The sequence below is a fragment of the Patiria miniata genome, unplaced genomic scaffold (assembly GCF_015706575.1).
Source record: "Patiria miniata isolate m_02_andy unplaced genomic scaffold, ASM1570657v1 HiC_scaffold_28, whole genome shotgun sequence".
In the NCBI taxonomy this organism is placed as follows: domain Eukaryota; kingdom Metazoa; phylum Echinodermata; class Asteroidea; order Valvatida; family Asterinidae; genus Patiria; species Patiria miniata.
This window is the reverse complement of record NW_024037067.1, coordinates 6,773,712-6,795,621: the sequence shown is the minus strand read 5'-3', so window position 1 is coordinate 6,795,621 and position 21,910 is coordinate 6,773,712. Positions and strand designations below refer to the sequence as shown.

The following is a 21,910-nucleotide window of genomic DNA, read 5'->3' as shown; positions in this document are numbered from 1 at the left end:
CAGTTTAATTATCTAGGCATTTCTTTGTGGGGCATGCACATGTACATGTATACATGTATACCGGTATCAGTGTCTCAATACAAAGTTATGTTTTCACCAGCAGTAATTATAATCATTTGAATGGACATTACTTCAGACCATAGAGCTAGACTAACTTTATTGTCATTCAGGAAATGCATGGTGCTACCAGTACCGGTATGCTAAGCATTGTTAAATATTTTGTCCTTTCCTGAACGTAAATTTAGTTAGGTGGAGCAATAACAAGGTACAAACTGATCTGCCTCACACATGTATAGCCTCCCAACTCTAGTTTTATGGTTATATTTCTTGTATTATGTTGCTTCATAAGATCAAACTTGACTGAATGTAGTAATTGTTAAAATTGTTGTCCTTTCCTGAACATAGTAAACCCTTTTCATAGCAATGATAAAGACCATGGTAACTCTGTAACGCAGCACACTATATACACAAATTGTTTTGCCAATTGTTCTACCATGTACACAGCCTTTGGACAAAAGTGCAAATAATCAGCAGGCTGCATGGTTTTCCGTAAATCAGAAATGAAAGTTTGTGTTTCAAGGAAAAGAGAGCTATAAAATTGAATTTTCCGTCAGTATATGAAAAAACATGGTATTTTTCATAGCCTAGAGTGCATTAATATTCAAGACATGACTACTGTGATGACTATCAATCATTTTAAAGCAACTCTAAGCATGTTTGAGATGTGGAATTAGCAGTTTATGATACCTACCTTTATTTGACAAATTTTATGGTCTGTAAAGTGTAAAGTGCCTTAAAATTGAAACGAAAAAATGTTTAAGCCTTGACTTTAACATTTTCTAGTACCTTTATGTATGTACTTTCAACAAATAAACATGTTGTATCCATACAACAAGTTTCATTTTTGACCCCCCGTGAGACTTTTTGCAACCTTTCCCGTGAAACTGCCCCTAACTTCTCCTTCTGGAGCGGTTACCCAGACAATGCAAGACCTATGCATGGAGTTGGCCTTGCAATTCAGAACTCTTTGCTCTCATGCATCCAACAACCTGTTTCCCATTCTCCCCGACTCATGTCCATGCGGATTCGCCTCAGTAGCGGCCTTGTCACTGTCATCTCTGCATACGCTTCAACTCTGATGGCTGATTCTGTGGAAAAGGAGTAATTCTATCAACTGCTTGACAATATTTTGCGTAGCATACCACCTGGGGATAGCATTGTGCTCGCTGGAGACTTCAATGCATGCATCGGATCTGATTTCAGGTCTTAGAGTGGTGTCATTGGTCCTCACGGCCTGGGCAAAATGAACGATAATGGGCAACGTCTCCTTGAGTGCTGTGCCGGCCATGACCTGTGTCTTACAAGCACATTCTTCGCAGGTTCACCTCGCTCCAAGGCCACCTGGATGCATCCTCACTCACACTGATGGCATCAACTCGACCACATCATTGTAAGGAAGGGGCAATTGCGAGATGTTCATCAAAGCCGTAGCATGCACTCTTCAGACTGCAACACTGACCAGGCCTTTATCTGCTGCAAGCTCAGAATGCAACCGAAAAAGTTTCATCAAGCTCATCCGAAGCCAACCAATGCAGTTGATACCTCCGCTACTTGGGACATCACACGCGTCACCAAGTTCCAAGAGCTCCTCACCGATCATGTCAGTTCATCCCCTACACCCAACAATCCCAGTCCCGCATGGTCCAGGCTTACAGTCATGGACTGCATTCTCACTGCCTTTGGTCGGCGTACTTGAACACAACCCGACTAGTTTTGTGATAGAGCTGACATCCTGCTCCCAGCTCTTGAGGCCAAACGTGCAGCCAGAATGAAAGTCACCATGCTTCATACCCGCTCCTCGTCATCTGCACTCCGTGCTGCTAAGAGTAACGTCCAAGGCCTTACTCAAACTGCCCTATGTCACTACTGGTCTGGTCTCAGTGCTCGCATCCAACATTGTGCTGACTCAGGGGACCTTTATGGCCTCTACAACGGTATTAAAGAGGCCGTCGGCCCTACCCCAAAGAAGAGTGCTCCACTGCTGTCTGCTTCTGGCGTTACCCTCACTGATCCATCAGCACGGCTTGACCGGTGGGCAGAGCACTACAGCTCTCTGTATGCTAGTGAAGCTGAAGTGAGCCCTGATGCATTAACCTCTCTGCCACAACTTCCAATCCTGCATGAGCTTGATAGCAATATAACTCTGGATGCAGTGAAACGTGCCGACCCAGACTGCGATACAAAGATGTCCTGAAATGTGATCTCGCCGCTTTTGGGATACCAAACATTACTTGGGAGTCAACTGCCAGCAACCGTTCCCATTGGCGCTCTGCTATCTACAATGGTTGCTCTACCTCAACACAGCTGTACTTAGATGACTGTGAGAGTCGCCGTCTTCATTGTCGTTCACGATGGGATGGGCCATGATGATGATGTGTATTTTTCCGTTTTTATGTATTCATTTCAAGTATTAGACACTCAGATTTGTTATATTTGCACAGCAAGAATTTCTGAATGCCCTCCACTGGTGCATGTACAAGGTGGCTGGTCACTAATTCCACCCAAGCATGCTGACACTGGGTGCACAAATCTTCTCTCTCATGACAATGCATGTATAGGGCTTAAATTTCCCATCATTAATGGAAAGGAAAATGTTGATATATTTATGGTGCAAGTTTTGATAATTTGGGTCAAGCAAATAGAAAAATGGGATGCTAAGATAGGCGTTGCTGATATTGCTGTACTCCATGAGTTTCGAAGAAAACAAGGAGAATGCCAGCTATCCCTGATGGATGTAAGCAATAACAATTACACTGTAAAGTAAATAAGGTATACATTTTGTAGCTATCCAGAGCCCATGCCAAAGACTCTACTCCGTTTGCTACAGATTTGAGTATGAACAATTGCTCTGTTGTTGTGAAATTAGCTTTTGCAAGAATTGACATACATGTACTTGATTTCGTATGTGTATTTTTTGTCTTCACAGTTTTATGGTTTGTTATGCTGCTGAATTCTCAACATTAACAGAGGACTTTGAAAATGGAGTACCTTTGGAACACTTGTTGACCTGTATCCAAGGTGTACGAGTAGGAGTGAGTCGAGACGGCTTCAAAACTGTGTGTTGGGAACAGAGTAAACCACAGCCAGAAACTGGTATGGAATAGTGCAAATATTTGATAGCTGAGTTTCCACGCAAAGATGGTGACATCACAAACTCAAAGAGTTTTTATTATATCTACGTATGTTCCATTTTGTTGCAGAGGGTTATAATCACAAACATGAAGCACAAAACTGTGGTACATTTTTTACTCAGAGACACTTTCACAGTCACTCTTCAGTGCACTGGTACTAATTTTGTCCCCGGCCAAAAGCTGTTGCTCCCTCTTTTTCTTACAATTTTTTAACCTTGAGCACTTCCTACCACCGATATTTTCTAGCCAGGCATACGCTTACAACATCATGTGAAAGCACACTTTGAAAAAAAAGCACAATGTCATGGTTGGTGGAGTTTTTTCTGGCAGACCGTTTGTTTGACATTGACATGTACATTCAGGCCACTTACAGTCATTTTGTGAATCATTGGCTACAAAATGTCACTATGTCATATATATATGTCTGCTATATTTATGATACAGACCTCTAGTTTCCTTGCAGGATGCACTGTTGGATTTTCCTGTAGTGCATTGATTGATCATTATTGTGATCATGATCAGTGATGATCATTTATGCAATGTCATTTTATGAACTCTGCAGGAACAGTAGATGGCAATTCATTGGGAGGTTGGTATGCATATGGCAAGAAGTACACACAACTTATTTTGTGCTGAATTTGCACAGGCGTCATCATCATCTGCAAAGCATTCAAGAGTCCCTCCCAGTGGTCTCTATCAACTCTCCCTTTGTAAACACTGGGAAAGTTCGCGCAAGAACTATTGTTGACCAATGGTTAACCATAGTTCGACTAAAATTAGCCCAAACTCTGTCTGGTCGACGATGGTTGACTACGCTAGTCAACTATTTGGAACCAGCCTACTGGGCCTGGTTGCATCGCTGGTTACCAATAGCCGCGGGCATTCATAACGTACAGCAGGGAGCCCGGACCCGAAGTTTTGCGATGACATTTTGACCAGACCTTTGACTAGAGACGTTCGCACATTGCTATTAGTACACAGGCGTAAGTTACGTCACAAATCAACCACTAGTTCAACGTGGAGTCTTTACACATGCACACTATTTAACCAAAATTTTAAGCTTTCATAAACCTCCTGTATCTTTATAAAAAATGCTCTTGACTTAACATCGATACAATATGTGTCTGTGCATTATGCACAATTCATAAGTACCCAAGACAGTTTACCCATTCCTATTGGTTGAGAGCCCATCACATGGCCGGTCTTAAGCGGATGATAAAGACCGGCTGGCTGGTCTTAAACACTTTCCAGTGCCACATGAAATTGGGCTCCTATGAAATCCAGTGCCTTTTTACCGTTTTATTGGTTGAACATTTACAATCCTCAAGTAGGCATGCGCAATACTACCAGTGATTCAGTATTTCATAGTCCTAACTTCAAAACGCAATTTTTGACTTGTTTTGAATCTTTGACCGAAAAATTTTGACAGAAAAGGAATTTTTCTGTCAGATTCCCCTGTTTATGGGACACCCTGCCCGCAGACGTTGTGGATAGCCTGATCTTTGGTCTGAACGCTTTCATGAGGCTAAACTGAGGTTACACTGGCTGACTCCTGGTGTGAACTACATCACCCTAAGTGTTGTACAGATGGGACTTTGCTAAACCTTATCCACAATCCAGTTGGCCCTTCTTTTAATCTTGTTTTTTTCCCCGTTTTGTTCTCGTTTTATGTGCTTGTTTGTTTGTTTGTTTATCTTGCTTGGGGCTTGTGTTTGTATGCTTGTGCGGTCGTTGCTTGTTTCCTGGGTCATTATGTTTTCCCAAGGCATAACTAAGGGAAAGTGAATGCTCCATGGTCACCGGGGGAGGCTAGTTTTACTACACCATTAGTTCAGTCGATTGTATTAGAACACCACACCCACAGATTATGCTTGATTTTAAGAGATTGCCGATTAAATTAACCAAAATCACATTAATGTGTACTTCTGTTGACTGACCTGAAACATACAAACAAAAGTTACAGGGTTCAAAATCAAAATGACAGGAACCCTTACTTTTGTAATGTATTAGATTTTTGCACTCAAATTTAATGTAACATAAATATAATGTAGAGATCTTTATTTGTTTAAAATAGGAAGCAGAAGCAGCACTCCTTTGCTACCTCCACAGTTATTCCAGTTTAGTAAGGAGGCAGTTGAGCTTCTCAAACACACTCCAAGATGCAGACTGGCCTTCTCAAAGTTCATTCCCAGCTACCATCATCACTTTGGTCGTCAGTGCCGTGTAGCAGACTATGGCTTTCTTAAGCTCATAGAACTTTTTGATGCAATATCACACGTGATGCAGGTACCATACCCATTAGTCCCAGTACTGCCCTGCCTGTTACTCCTTATACCACCCAAAACTGCCCCAGCAAACTATGGTTTGCGATTTCATCAAGAAAATACAATGTAGTACTATCTAATACAAGTGCTAATTGGTTAGAGAAGTTAGGGTCATTCCGTGTCTTTTTAACACAATTTTTCACCCGACCCTCACAAATTGAAACAATGTTTGGTTTGATGATTGGCGTATATGAGAAACCCCAGAACTGATTTTTGTTTGGTAATTTGGATTGTTAGTGTTGGAGATACTGGTCAAGGCTACTGACAAGAGCCGGCCTATCTCACCTGTTAGAATATGAAGTGCTGTTCTCAGTTAACTAAATTTAAAATAAATTGACCAAAACAAAATTGTGAGCCCTCCCCCCAAAGCCAAATCCTGGGTGCGCCACTGGCTGTTCCAGAATGGTGGTCATAGCGAGATCCGCCTGGGGGGCCACAGATGACCTGAAATGTTGTCAAATAGGGAATAGGGAATCCGCAATGTTGCTACAAATGCCTGACACATGAACTGCCTTAAACACCACATAGTGCATGAGGCACTGACACACAAAGCTCTGCTTTAACTGCATGATCTTGTAACAGCTGGAGGTCTGGTTATTAACAATATGCACTACGGTGCTATTATCTGTACGGAATCAAACGTTTCGGTTGGCCAGAAATGGGCCCAAGCAATGGACAGCCACCACTTTTGGAAAAAATTCCAGAAAGGCATATGGAGGGAGGGTAATTGTCTGTGGCCATCTCCCCTGAAACAACTTGCCCACAAAGAAACCACCTAATCCAATGCTCGCTGCTGCATCTATAAACAGCTTAAGTGATTTGTTGTCATCCCAATTACCATTTCGGAATTGGGACACTCTGTTGAAATGGTCATTTCAAACCATATCATTAGGTTAAATTTTGCCCCAGTCAAAATACGGATTTTATAGTAATATTTCCTTCCACTATAAATAGTGCAATAAGCCTCCAAGTAAGTGCCCTACCTGGAGCAATAGCCTGGCACACAAAATTAAGGGATTATAGCAATGATTGAAGTGCCCGCAAGGACACCTTCGACTTGTACAATGTTTGTGTGATCTTTTCACGCAGTGCTTGTGTGATCTTTTCACGCAGTGCTTGTACTTTCCCATCTAGTACCCTAACCTGCCTATGAGTCTATTTCTACTCCCAGGAAACAATCGACCGACTTTGGCTTGTAGTTTTTGTGAGACACTTACCAGTCCTAAATTCTGTATGACCGTAGACCCATAAGTTAAAGTTTAGATTTTTTTTTATAAGTTCTACATGCTTTCATGGATTTTGATGAAACTTGGATGCAGTGACCTTGGGTGGGGGTTCATCACAAATCTTCCCAATTGGTTGTCAAAGGTCATCTAGGGGCCATTTGAGATGTTTGTTTTTTTAAAACACAAAACATATAGGGATTGACCACGGAAAAAGGCGACACATGCGGTCCGCAAACCTCTTGTCTCTTCTGCAGTTAGCACCTCCAAACACTCCTTGATTGTCTGAAGCAAGAAATTACAATTCTGATCTGTCCAACCTAAAAATAGAAAAATCATCCAAATAGTGTGTAATAAAATGTGACTGCGACATACAACAACCATGAAACAAAAAGAAGTACTTAAAGTCTCAAAAAGGGAACAAGCAATTGAACATCCCATTGGAAGGCATTTATCATAATATCAGTTGTTAAACCGAAAACCGAGAAGTATATAATCCGACGGGGACACGGAAAGTAAGCAAAATACAGATTTGATGTTGATTTTGCCATCCAAGCCCCTGGCCTGGCCCCCTCAACCAATTCAAAAGCCTTATCAAATGGGAAGTAGTGAATGGCTTATTTATCTCTGTCAATAAAATCATTGATTGAGCCTCTTGATGGAAAGGATAAATGTTAGATTAATCTAAAGGAATTAGGCTCATGTTTTGGTACAAAACCAATATGCGAACATTGAAAATTTGAGTGTGGGAGCAAAGGTGCGGTCAATCCTGCCTAAGTTGATTTCTTTGTGCAAGATCTCTTTAACCACAAGTGGCCACTGCAAAGCTGAAGATAATCAGCCTGCATCCCTACTTACACGTGGACCGTCGTAACTCAGTTCAAAACAGTGAGAAAAATTATCCAGGAGAAAATTTTTCAGCCACATTATCAGGGTAGTGTAACGGCCATGTCTAAAGAATGCCAATATTAATTGGTGTGGGAGGAACAACAATTGCTTTGAGCCTTGTTGATGTCATCCACTTTGGCCGTCTGATCTTTAACGTTAGACCAGGGAACCCAGCTGTCCATCGGGAGTGAAAAATGGTCAACATGCCCATGTTTTGGGCTGTTCATGACAATACTATGGGGAATCAAGATGTCAACCCATGCCCATGGTCAGGCAAAAGTCAGGTTAACCCTGTAGCTGGTGGCCCGGTGGCCCCTTTTTAAAAAAAATAATAAATAGCATTTGGAAGTTAAAAAATAGGAAATGTGAAGCATACTTATTTTGGTCATTCAAGGTCAGAGATTATTTCATTATGTGTTTTCTCTGTGTATCATGCTATGATTTTTGTTTTATTTTATGAAATGGAGGCCATTCAAAGAGCTTTAAAATTATATAAAACTTGGCTCTGCAGGTGCTTACTTGTGGAGATGCATGTATTTAAGTGTAGAGGTCATGCTAATTAGTCAAAGGTCGGTTGACCCGTATCTCAAAAACTAACCAGTTAAATTACAAAAGAAAATCAGTTCTGCAGGTTTCTTTAGGCCAATCACTACACCAAATACAGGTTGTCCCACAAAAAACTAACAGTCGAAAACCAATTAATAAAGGTATATTGCATGTGGGTTTTGGAATATTTTCAAGTTAACCTCTTAAAAATTGGATAACCAATCTACCATACCAACTTTATTTCATTAAAATCGATCCATTGGAACAAACGCTATGCTTCATCGAACTTAAGGGTTGAAAAAACATTTTCTTGGGCCACTTTTCTTGAAAGTGAGAAAGCGCAGTTAGAGAAACACACAAAGGATTGATTTCCTTTGTTCAGGAGTAAAGTGTGACTTATTCTACCGGCCTCGATCCGTAAATTTGATAAATAAAAAAAGTGACCCAAGTGGTTTTTCAAGTCCCGTATTGTGATTGCTGTATCTTTTGAACAAAACATCGTAATGAAACCAACTAAAAAGCATTTGGAAGACTAATTATTCTTCTCAACAATACCTTAGCCACGATTTTGAATACTACCCCCACTTTTCTGAAAACATGCCCGATTTGACTGAAAATTGTGTTGAATTGACACGGAATGATATCTTTTCATTGAGTGGTCGGGCACAACCCGACCACTGTTTAGAATTGTTCTGATAAATCTTTCTTTCTTTTCTTCTTTTTGTTTTTCCGGACAATAATTCTTGGCGGGTTTTCTCCTAAACGGTATATGGTATGAACTTGTAACTTTCAACATATATCGACCCTCATCCCTAGTGGTGCATATTACTCTGACGTCATGATGACATCAAAAGATGTTTTTTTTTTTTACAAAATAATTGGTTGTACTGGAAAGGTTAAAGTTCGTGATCCTTTGTTCTGACATAACATATTCATAACTTAAATGGGCAGTGTCTAATGAAATAGTTGTCTGCCCGACCACTCTGCGTTTGTAACTGAACAAACGCGAACCTCTAGTTTATTTCATTGGACTTTTTTTTTAACAGATGATAGCCTCTAATGGCTGTATCTGTTGTAAAGGAACAGGCAGCATAGTTGCTTCAGGTATCTAAGTGAGGCTCTTAGCAGTGGTGCATCCAGGATTTGTATTGCTTAGGCAGGTGGCTGGGGTCTTAAACTCCAAGCTGTTTCAAGGTGGTTAAAGGGGGAGGGATTGGTGAGGCATTACAGTCAGTGTATAAAAAGACCAAAGGCCTTGAGCAATGCATAAAGATTTGCAACATTGAGTGATGATGTTTTTCAGGGAACATAAGGACATTTTGGATTTTTTTCAATTAGATTGATAATTAGCATTGGTGTGGAGGGGTGGTTAGCCATCCCAATCACACCCTTGGATCCCCATGTTTAGGAATGGTTTGTGCCTGCTTAATGCCTTGTGAGTAAATAGAATACAGTGAACACAACCCAGAATTTCTCTGCAGTTGGTCTTGTTGCTTTTAGGTTATTGATTCTTTGAAATTCCCTTTTTTGATGTGCATTTAATTTTACAAACAGAATTTAAGGAAGTTAGGGTACCCACCATACAGCTGTTAGATAGCACACAGTCAAAATGTTCCCTACTGTGTGGTATATTTTGCACTTTCACATTTGTAGTTAAATATGGATTGAACTCACTAATTTCTTATTGGCATTACAGTTAGTACTTTAAAGAATAATGACTGGAATGACCTTACATATATACATATACAGGTACTTGGGATGACTGAGAATAAACTACTGACCCTGACCCACCGTACACAGATCAAACGATTCTCACAAGACTTACTTAAAGTGCTCAAGTCACAAGCCAGCAGACAGGTAAAATGCTTTTTGATTTATCAATTTTTAAAAATATTTTGAATTAATTTTTTTTTATTAATATGGTCTTGTTGTTCATTTACCTTTATGCTAAATTTTGGTTCGGCGAAATTTCCGATTCTTTTTGCTAGTGCCAGTTTCATCTCTGATACTACAAAACTCAGCTGTCCACCACTGATCATTTATCGATATGCATTGATGAATACCCTTTTAATACAATTAACAAAAACCTGCTGAGGAAAACGACAAAACTAGGTTCTGTGTTGGTAAAATATGCATAACTTTTGATAGAAAGGATCAATTTTAGTAACTCTTGTTTTCATCAGATGAGTGGAAGAACATGCTTGTTTAATACGTGCTTCATTGGTGTATCAATTCTACTGCGCTCTACTTACCTGTAGAGTATTACTACATAATTCATTATTCCCTAGAGGGCGCTAGCCATTCGCTAAGATTTATTACCCACAGTACATTGCAATTTTTTTTTTTTTCGCGCATGCATACAGGACCAAAAGATTCTGAAATCGTACAGATGGCACCATTCCGCACCCGTTGATCAGCCGAAAACAATATCACATAATTTTCACAAGTTACAGGTGACCTAAACTCGTGAAAATTTCTGAGAACATTTAATATGAATTTTACAATCATGTTATGAGCTGAGATTGTCCAATATAAAAATAAGTCTGAAAAAAGATTTTAAGAGAAAATTCTTCAAACCCTGCGAGAAACAATCCAATTTTTAAAAAAATTGGCCGTCCATGCACGGTGACATCGTTTTTGATGGCGCGCGGTTCGTACATGTAAACGCACAGTCGGAAACTACAAAAACAATACCCACCTAAGGAATGCAAACCTATTCGCAATAACTCGCAAATCATGTAATAATATGTTTTAATATCTCATTCAAATGCTGTGATAAGTGGCATGTTTGGGGAAAGTGAAGAAAAATTTTAAAATCCCAACTTAAGTTGGCCCTTTTTGCCGATGATTGCATGGAATTGGAAAGCAAACAATGATCTAAAACAACATTTTCTTGAAAATGTCGATGTTTTATCACAAAGATAAGGTGAATAAAATTAAAATAAACTCATTGAATTTCATCTGGTATCATGTATTTCACTTAATCTAGCAAAATGAGCAGGATGTTTTCAGATGAAAATTGGTGTGTCTTTCCTCTCCGCGGCGCTGCCATTTCGACAGTCACTGGCATTAGCCGAGATTTTGGCGCATGCGCACAAACTAAGTGGAAGGGATGAACATATGTGTCACTAGTATACGCTTGTACGGCACGACTAATCGACCGTGAGGCTTTCGGGCTAAAAGTCAATCACGCCGTACCGAACGGACAAGGCTTTGCATGGGGGAGCAACGCACGCATTGCAAGCCGCTCACCCGAATCTACACATCAACATACCGACCCATCAGCGTGATTTTCGCTCTTAAGCCAATCCCTCATGTTCCACCGAATGTTTGGTGTCTTCGTCTCCAAAATGAATGCCGTTATTTACCCAGCAATACCCTGTTATTTAACTGGGAGTTTTTGTTATCTCACAACAGTGTTGCTGTACCAAACGAGTGAGACTTTACACAGGGCAAGTGTCGAACGAGTTGCAACCCACTCACCCCTTACCTACCCTACAAGTTACTGACCCATCAGCGTGATATTTCACTTTTAGCAAATCCCTCACGCTGCACCAACTACTCGTTGTTTTCATCTTCCACACGAACGCCGCTATTCACCAGCGATTCGCTGTTATTTATCCGGCAGCTTTCATTGTCTCACATCTGTGTTGCTGTACCGATAGAGTGAGAGTTTGCATGGGGCGAGTGTCACACTAGTTGCAAGCCGCTCACCCCTTAGCTACGCTACTAAGTTACCGACCCATCAGCGTGATATTTCGCTACTAAGCAACTCCCTCACGCTGCACCGAACACGTTCAGTGCTTTCACCTTCAAAACAAACACTGTTATTTAACCGGCAGTTTCATTTTCTCATAGCCGTATATTGATCAACGCGCGAGACTTCGCATTGACGAAAAGTTGTTAACTGCTACACCACAACTTACCGACCAGTCAGCATGATATTTCGCTGTTAGCAAATCCCTCACGCTGCACCAAATTTTCAGTGTTTTTGCCATCAGAACGAACGCTGTTATTTTTACCGGCAGTTTCGTTATCTCATTCATAGCTGTATTGACCAACATGCGAGACTTCACACAATCGACTGCAAGTTGTTACCTCCTATGCCACAACTTACTGACCAGTCAGCGTAATATTTCGCTACTTAGCAAATCCCTCACGCCGCACCCAATTTTCGGTACTTTTGCCTTCAAAACAAACGCCGTGATTTTTGAACCAACGTGCAAGACTTCGCAAAATTTGACTGCAAGTTGTGAAATCTGACTCCACAACTTGCCGACCAGTCAGCGTGATATTTCGCTACTTAGCAAATCCCTCACGCTGCACCAAATTTTCGGTGCTTTCATCTTCAAAACGAATGCCGTTATTTTTACCGGCAGTTTCATCTCATGGCTGTGTTGACCAATGTGTGAGACTTCTCAACATTGACTGCAAGTTGTTAACTCCAACGCACGCCTTACGGACCAGTCAGCATGATTTTTTTCTTTTAGCAAATCCCTCATGCTGCACTGATTATTCGGTGCTTTTGCCTTTAACAGTTAGCATGATATTTCACGGCCAGCAAATCCCTCACGCTGCACCGAAAACTTGGTGCTTCACCTTCAAAACAAAAGCCGTTACATGTATTTAACCGGCGATTTTGTTATCTCACATTTACATGGTGTGACGCTTCAAGCATCTTATTCTGTTCTGTTAATTTATACTAGAGCACTAGAGCGATACATCCTCCATTTGATAGGCCTATCGCTCTTTTACAAACTAGTTTTCTGGCCGCTCCAAGATTGTACCGGCCCCCACACTATCGTTCCGGACGTCATGACTACTGAGGGTAACGTCTGTTTTTTTACCAATCAGTTTATAAGGGCTTTTCCCCCGTTCTGAAATTATGTCATCCACTGGGCCCCCAAAGCAATACTCTTCGGTGATTTCCAAACTCAGTAACACCTCAAAGACTCGGCCAGGTGCCGTCCGTGGGGAGACCGACGGCCAAGCGACCGTGTCCACCGCTACTCCACCAGCATCGTCGGCCATATCTATGGCCCGGCAATCCCCGGTGCCAGGGCCCCGCCTGCCCGGGCGGTGATTCAACTTTGCTCACCCCAGCCCTTGGTTTCTCTGAAGCCCGGTTCATACTTCATGCGAAAGCGAATGCGAAGCGAAATTGAAATATTGAGTTGCAATATGTTCAACTTTTACGAATTCGCAGTGCGAATACTTGCCACGACGTCACAAATTCGCGTTCGCTTTCGTTTTCGCGCAGAGTATGAACCGGGCTTGAGTGGTTCATTATACAACAGAGTTCCCTGCTGCCTCTGGGGTCCCTCCACAATCTGACACTGATTCTTCTCAGAAGTAGAAGGCCTGTCTCCTTCTCAGCCTCGACTGGCCCAAAACTCTAACATACCCCACACGTTTTCCGTCCTCCGGATGCTCCAGTCGTGTTAGTATTTGCCCCTAGTTCTCTCGGCGCTCCTACGGACTTGCCGTCTGAAACTCCGGCCCACGACTAAGATGTTTTTCTCTTCCCTGTCACCTCGTTAGGCCGAACAATAGGACACAACTATGCCAGCCTCCATGACCAGGGCCCCCAGGGAGAACAGTTCATTGACAACTGATGGGGCTACCCTGGTAAAATAACACGAAATAAATAAATAAATAAATAAATGACCACGCTTTATTGCCTGGTACAACGAGACATGGCGCACGTATTGGGGTTCTGTGAACCCTACACCTACTACACAACCGAGATCATTTAAATGACAACAGCTCCTGACTCACTAGTCACACCCGATCCCACCCCAGTGGTTTCTTTCGATCGGGTTTGTTCATCCAGTTGGTGTTCGACCAATCCAAACTGTGTCGGCCTCCTTTTCGATCGAGTTTGTACTCCTTCCCGGCAGACGAAACAACCTATCGTTGCTGACGACGTGCATGATAAATATTTTGATGTCAAATTTCAGCCCTCCAAATGTCTCGAGTCCCTTCCTTTCCAAGGGCGACCCCTCTTTACCAACCAGTTTCAGACTACTACGAAGAAGATCACTTTGACGAAGGTTCATCCAAAACTGTCTTCCCAGTCGTCCACAGCCGCCAAGCAGTGGTTTTCATTCCACTGCTCAATGCCCTGCAAATCCACGGGCCAACTTCTGTCCTTCAGCCTCTACCACCGCCTTTCAGCCATGGTTCGGCTGGCGGAAGTAAATAATATATGCCCACAGACAATGGGCCACCCATCACAGAATCTGTGAGAACCCGTTTGACCCATTTCGACCGGTTCCTTGGACCAAATCACTTCAGCCCGGTGGGTACTCGACATCGTCTCACTCAGCTACTGCCTCGGGTTCACGAGTGCCCCTCATCGGACACACACGCCTGCCAGACTCGGAGTCTTCACCAGAAATATGAAGACACTAGCCAGTACCCTCCATCGTCAAGGTCTATAGATGTTGATAAACCTCGACGATGGTTTCATCATCAGTGAATAGTGGATATCAACGGCTTGCGCAGTCTGTCAGACCCGCTGAGTCTCCAAGAGCCTGGGTTTCTCATCAACGAGTCCAAATCCCAGCCAATCCCAACCCCCTGGCCCACCTATTTCGGTGCCATACAACGGGACACAACGTGGTTTCCACGACTTGTCTGCCTTGTCTACATTCCTCCGCCTTCTCAAGAGGCTGCCGCCATCGCAGCCCATAGTCGTCGTCAGTCAACCCGAATTGTTTGCCACAGCCGATTACGGCATTTCCCTATAAATGGTCTGTACGGCGTACAGTGGGATCCCTTCGCTACAATTTCAACCGAAGTTGGCGATTCTTCTCCACCTCTACCAATCGGGTCTTACGGTTCTCATTGTCTAGAACTATCGTTCTGCAATTGCATTCAGGTTTTCGGGATGGTTCTTCGATTTCCGATTGCACCGTCCTCACACACCTCCTCCGAGGCATGTATGTTTCACAACCCTCCCAACGGACACTCCTACCGGTGTGGGATCATGGGTGGGTCTTTCAAGCTATTGCGTGGTCCTTGCTTGAACTCTGGACCAGGTTACTGTTCTTAACGTTTCCTTGAAAATAGTTTTCCTCCTGACGGCAGCCACAGTGCGCCGCATGAGTGAACTCCACGCCCTGACCATAGGTCAAGGACATTTGCATTGGGAGCCCAGTGGGGTCCGCCCATAGAGCTATATTAAATTACTAGAGCGCTAACTTGATGTACAAAGTAATGCCTGATGGGCACATCCATGTTTGTGCACAAACCTATGGAAAACTCGAAATTTTGTACGGCTTTTGTACGGCTATTTGCATATCTGCGTTTGTATTCCATACCAGTGCGTCATCGAAGCCGGGGGGGGGGGGGGGGGGGGGGGGGGGGGGGGCGCTCTTCAAAACTTACCATTATTATGTATACTATATTATTATATGGACAATTTCACGGCGCATTGTAATGGTTGTTGAGCGGGTTTTCTTTGGTGGGATTGATGTCAGAAGAACTCTATAAACACTTTAAATCATTGCTGACAAAAAAATTGTCAAAAAAATCCGCCAGGGGGGGGCAAAGTGTCCCCCCCCCCCCCTGCCCCCCACTGGATACGCCACTGCCTGATCCCCCATGGCTCTTTCCTCACGAAGAACCAGTCGGCGACGTTCTTCCCGCCTGACATCTTCGTTCCTAACTTACAGTCCTTTTCCTCTGTCCCTCTGGACAAGCTCTGGTGTCCTATCGGACCCTCAAGTGGTACCTCCATCAGACTGCACCGCTTAGCAGTGACCACTAAGCTCTGTCCATAACCATGGTTTTTCCACATCATCCAGCATCCCACGATACAATTGCTCGCTGGGTCGTGACGGCCACACGACTTTAATCGTCTGACTGGCCTATCCTGAACAGAGTACAAGCCCACAAAGTTCGCATCATGGTGACTTCTTGGGCCCTCTTTCAAAGGATTGCCCTTGCAGATATCATGCAAGCGGCATGTTAGAAATCCTCCAACTCCTTCACCTCCTGTTATTTCAGGGACGTGCTGCAAGCTGACGACAGAACCGTCATGCAGCCCTCCCTACTGCCCCAGCAGCGCAACCGGATCCGGTTCTCCTCCGCTGGTCCGCCCGCCGCAGTACCGACCAGTGACGCTTGCCCAATTATGGTAACAGCCGATTCCTCTGGTTTTTTTTAGTGGGTTTAATCTTGTTGGCTTTTTTGGTGGATTCGTAGGGCTCAGTCAATTCGAATAATTGAATATTCGAATATTCGACCTTCCAATCGATCGAATATTCGGTTATTTGGCCATTCCAAATTCCCTCAAAAGCAAAAATATGCCATACATGTACATGTAGTCAACGTACGTGCACACGTCAGCATGCCATGTATGATTTCTTCACAGGTAAGTCAGGTATTTGACAACAATCAGTTGTTCTTCTGTCGTCAGTAATTTAAAGATTAACAATAACCAGAGAAGCTAGAGTGAAGGATTCCTTGTTTGCATGGGGGACGTATTAAGCCGTGAACCCCAAACACGGCGGGTGGTGTCAGCTATTGTGACTCTCCGACCCTTAACTCGTAAACAGGAACCGAGCATATCTATTACTGGAAGCTTCTTGAAGTCTACAAAACGGGTGTACTTCCTAGTCACAGTATTGAGGATAAAAAATCACTTTTATAATGATAAATCCCACTTTTGTCACCAAGAATTGAGGAAATGATTTTATATCATTTTAATAAAACTTATTCTCAACAACCAAAAACTCCAAGAAAAAACCTATATTATAATGTCTTTATTCAATGAATATGGGTCTTTGAATTGTAAATGCATATTTAAGTTTATGCAAATAATGGGCGTGGGCGCGGCATACACACGCCCCAGCTTGACACGTGCAAAGCAGTATTTCCTTGTTTGCCCACAGGGGATGTATTATAAGCTGTGTACCCAAAACACGAAGGGTGACATTTCAGCAAAAAAAAAAAAAAAAAATCGCCAGCCGAGCTCCGGCGGGCGCATTGTTGGCGGGCTAATTAGGGCACAGGTGCGCTGACCCGGTTCTTTTGTCTGGCTAAGTGCGTGCTCTGGAGATAACTTTCTAACAAATAGGCCACTAAAAGGTTTGGAAATTCCAACTTGCAACATTTTGATACATTTTGTCTAGCTGTGGTTTTCTATGCTGGGAATCAGGGGTACGGTGCGGTGAGTTGACCGCAAAGTCTGTCTGGCGAAATAAAATGAGAGCTCTTTTGAGTTTGAAATCCTCTCTGTTGTCTGCCCTTTTTCTTGCGTTTTGCTCGACTTGGAGGACATAAGCCAGAGGTTCCCGCTATTATTACTGAAAGTATAATTGCTGAACTAGTTTTTGAAGTGTTTATGTATGTTTTATTTGTGCAAATATTGGGTGCAATTAGCAGACTAACCCAGCGAACAAAGCTGACGGACAGCGAACGAAAATGTGTTCGATAAAAGGGTGCTCTGATCAGTTGAGAGAACTAGAATATTTTGTACACGTATTACGGAGGCATTGAGGCGAACATCTAACAGCCATAATAAATTTACCCCTAAAAGTAAACAAGAAATTCTTTAAAAAAAATCCCAGAGTCCGTAACGTAAATGAACCAAGGTTTTCAAAACGTTTTAATGTAATGTTGGGTTCATGACAAGTTTTCTACAACACCGCCACGTGCTGTGGGCAGCATACTGCGTGCAAGGCGATTCCCTATAACCACGTGCATTCGACACGATTGAACAGGCAATGGAAAACTTGGGGGGAATTGGCTTCGCTGTATCAGTGTAATGTACCGCTTCTTGTGCGACCCTGTGCGAGCAGAACGTCCTCAAAATAAGTACATGAAAACGGAAAATACAAAGGCCCAAACAGAAAAAAGAAATCAAGTTCTTTGCATGAGATTGCAGAGGTCTTCTACATCGATGTTGGCATGCCATTTTCGCGATGTCAATAGCCGATCCAGTAAGCCCCTCCCACTGTGCACGTGGGCAAATTAACACGTGCTCCTCTCCAATGCCACGCTGCATTTTCCTATGCTGCACACATGTACATGTAACACCAACTTGCCAGGATCGCATCGGGGAAAACAGCGGCGGTTTTCTTTTGAAAGTAGGGATTGTAAGTAGGACAACAACAAACAAAAATACGGACAACGGAAACATTACTACTCATGCTAGAAGTTTGATATGAAAAGGTGTCAGGAAGTGTTTTGTGAAGACATGAAAGACAAAATGTCTTGTTTATCTTGGCGGAAGCATCAGCGATTGGTGTTGCAGTCCGGCGTTAAAAAAATGGGTTGGCTTTACTGCAAGCACTCCCAAAGCAGAAGTAATATATGTATGGCATTATTGCTTGGCATATATACAAGCTACTTTTATGGGGTTTTTTTGGCAGCAACTTCAAACTTAACTTTGAGAATACACTTTTGTTGTTAAAAAAAAGTTTTTTCCACCTTTTTATTTTGTTGCATATCACCACCGAATATTCTTATTCGAAAGTAAATATTCGAATATTCGATTATCGATCGAATAACCGAATATTCGAATATTCGGCACAGCCCTATGGAATCGCACCTGCAACCTGCAGCACTTGAACCACCGTATTAGCAGATCTCAACATATTGGCAACTGGAGTGAATCAAATGGAATGAAGCTTAATATAGGAAAATGTAAAATAATGCATATGACACGGAGCAAGTGGCAAATAGATCTTCCCCACTATACTCTTTCTGGACAGACCAATAGCAGTCACCTCAACATACAAGTATCTTGGAATAGCTCTCAACATTAGTCCAAACTGAAATGATAATGTAAATGCTATAATAGGGAAAGCTAAACAAACACTGGGTTTCATCTGGCAGATGGGGGGGGGGCACTTCAACGTAATCACTCATGTCATTTGTTTACAATTGCACCCAGGTAGGTGAATTTCCTCAAGCTGCACAGCATCCATCTTTTTACTATTCATTCTCAAGATCTTTGTCTTCTTTTTGTTGATCTTTAATCCAACTCTTTTTGACATGTCAGACAATTTGTTGTTTTCCTTTGCATCATTTTGTAAGTGGTTTGTTGACAACATGGCGATGTCATCTGCAAATCTAGATCTTCACTTGGACATCATTCGCCATCTAATTCAAGTGTTGTTGTCCTTGGTTGTCTTATTCATAACCCATTCAATTACAAGAAGGAACAAAAATCCAGACATGACGCACCCTTGTTTAACTCCTGTTTTCACTTTCTGTAACCTCTCCCTCATCTATGACTGCACAAACTCTGCACATGTACATGCGTTTGACTGTGTTAATTATTTCCTTGGTATTCCACACTGCCTCATTATCTTCCATAAACTGTCCCTATGTATTGAATCAAAAGTTTTTTTTGAAGTCGATGACATTGACATCAGGTGAAGATTGCCACTTAATGGATTGTTCAATTATGTTTCTCAAGATGAAGATCTGCTCTGTTGTGGTCTCTTTTCTTCTCAAAAACCTGCTTGTTCGGGTCTGGGATTCTTATCAATAGGCCTACCTGTCTTAACCCTGTTAATGATGATTCTTCCCAGCACTTTACTAGCTATTGGTAACAATGCTGTCCCTCTCCAATGCTATCCCTCTACAGGCGTGCAAAAGTATTTATGCACCAGCTGTATGATTTTCAACTTCAACTGTGACTTCACAATATCATAAATGGTCAATAAATGTCCAAACCTGTGTCTTGTGTCATCATTTTAGTCAGTAATATTCAAGATTCCAACACTAAACATCCTTTCCTTCATGAAAAAAAAAATGCGCTTCGCGACACCACTTCGTGACAACATTAAACCGCCACCTTGAATTGCCTAATTATGTATTCATGAGATCATGAATATTATTAAACTGGCAAAAATCAATGGGGGAAAAAGGCGCCCAGTTTTTCAGGCCATTTAATGAATATTTAGCAGGTCAAATGCCGTCATCCATTCATAAATACTAAAACTAGAATCCCTGGCCTTATAAGGGATGGTTAATTTGCATGTGAATGCTTTCTGAAAGCTCCACAATTCCACTTAAAAAGTCAGATCAATGATCACCAAAAAGGAATGATCCGTGGCTGGAATGGAGAGGTGTGTGTTCAAGGGATATAATGACTGTGTAGTACTGTCTGTGAAGCACGGGGGCTCTTGAACAATGGTCTGGGGCTGCTTCAGCTCATCAGCGTAGTAGGCGTTGGTGACCTACGCCTGGTAACACGTAGGTTCGTTGATGTTGTTCGCGAAAATAGATCTCTTCTGATCAGCATAGAATTCCCGTTTCAGCAGGACAATGCACCGCCACATATTGCATTGATTACATAGGAATATCTGGCTGACCCAACCCCAGATTTCATTCGAGAAATGGGGGCAGTTGGGAGTTTGCAGGCAATGGAATGGCCATTGCAGCTCCAAGCCCCGACCTGAATCCGCTGGAGAAGTTGTGGAATGAGCTGGAAAGGCAAGTCCATTGCCAAGTTCATCAGCCACAGAAACAAGCTGAGTTGTTCCAAATTCTTTAGTGGATTTGGTATGGCCTGGTCATCAGATTATTGCCAATCTGTTGATGTCAGTGAGCCAGCGGTGCCAAGCTGTAAAAAAAATGTTGGGGAAGCTTTTACTCAGTATTAACCTTTCGTCACTTTTGTTTTCTTATGGGCGCCGCCATCTTGGATTTTGTGATGGCCTCCATTGACATTGTGCACTGGAAAAACCACGATGGGCAGGCATCAGCCATTGTGAAATGGCTAAACGTTTAAATGGTTCTTTAAATGTTTGCTAAACATTTACACAATTAAACACAAAGTCACATCCTTAGTCTGCTTTTAACAACTCAGGTGTAATCATGTCTATTCCTCCTCCTTTCCCATTCTTCAACTGCTTGACAGCTTCTCACTTCTACCTTGCTGATTGGTTGTGTTTATAATTTCAGCTTCTGGGAAGTCCTCAGCTTCGATTATCACTGGATTTGTTGGGACATTCCAATTGAGGATTTCCTCAAAATGTTCTTCCAATGTGATCTTATCCCCCCATCATCAGTATAATATTTCTTGTTTGTCCTTCACTGCAGTTGCGTGACAAGGTTTGTCATTGCAAATAGTTGTGGTTATTACATAGAGAGTCTTCATCTGTCCATTTTCAGCAGCCCTTTGGGCATCAGTTTTGCTAGGCTTTCCACCCACTTCCTTTTGTCGGTCCTCATGCTTGACTTCGATTCTTGGTCCTTTGTCTTAGATTTTGCATTTTCAATCTTGAGTTTGAGATGTTTTCTTTCTTCAACTTTCTTCCAGGATTCCGTACCTATCCAAGGCTTTTGTTGTGTTTTCTTGGGTCCAAGCACCTCCTTGGCAGTTTGGTTGAATATCTTGTTGATTTTGCTCCATTTGTTGTAATGTAAATTTTCATCTGGTACAGCTTCAAGTACTGCAATGTTATTCCTAAGTTCCAACTGGAATTGGTTCTTGATTGATTGTTTTTTTGCAGTTGTTAACGTCATATTTTGTTCTCGGTTTAGAAGTGCTCTGTTTTCTTTTCAGTTTCAGCTTTGCCTGTGTTCTTACAAGTTGTAGATCTCTCCCACATCTACGCCTCTCATGACTCGTGTGTCTTTGATTGATGACCTGTACTTTTAATTGATGAGTTTTTGTACTTTTAGTTGCCTCTGGATGGAGCAAGTGAGAAAGTCAATCAAAAGCTGCTTCTGACAGTCATACAACTTGTGGATCATAGGTTTCTAGGTTTCA

The 21,910-nt window shown here is 42.3% G+C and overlaps 1 protein-coding gene across 1 annotated transcript in view; it reads left to right on the top strand.

The window, feature by feature from the left end:
- Positions 1-10,086, top strand: part of LOC119734722 (meiosis regulator and mRNA stability factor 1-like) — a 59,226-nt gene extending 49,140 nt beyond the window's left edge. The window contains exons 13-15 of the mRNA XM_038208261.1: positions 2,987-3,153; positions 5,266-5,477; positions 9,922-10,086. Of these exons, the coding sequence (XP_038064189.1) occupies positions 2,987-3,153; positions 5,266-5,477; positions 9,922-10,071 (529 nt within the window). The 3' untranslated portion in view covers positions 10,072-10,086. The remainder of the gene's footprint in view (positions 1-2,986; positions 3,154-5,265; positions 5,478-9,921) is intronic.
- The last annotated feature ends 11,824 nt before the right edge of the window (positions 10,087-21,910 follow it).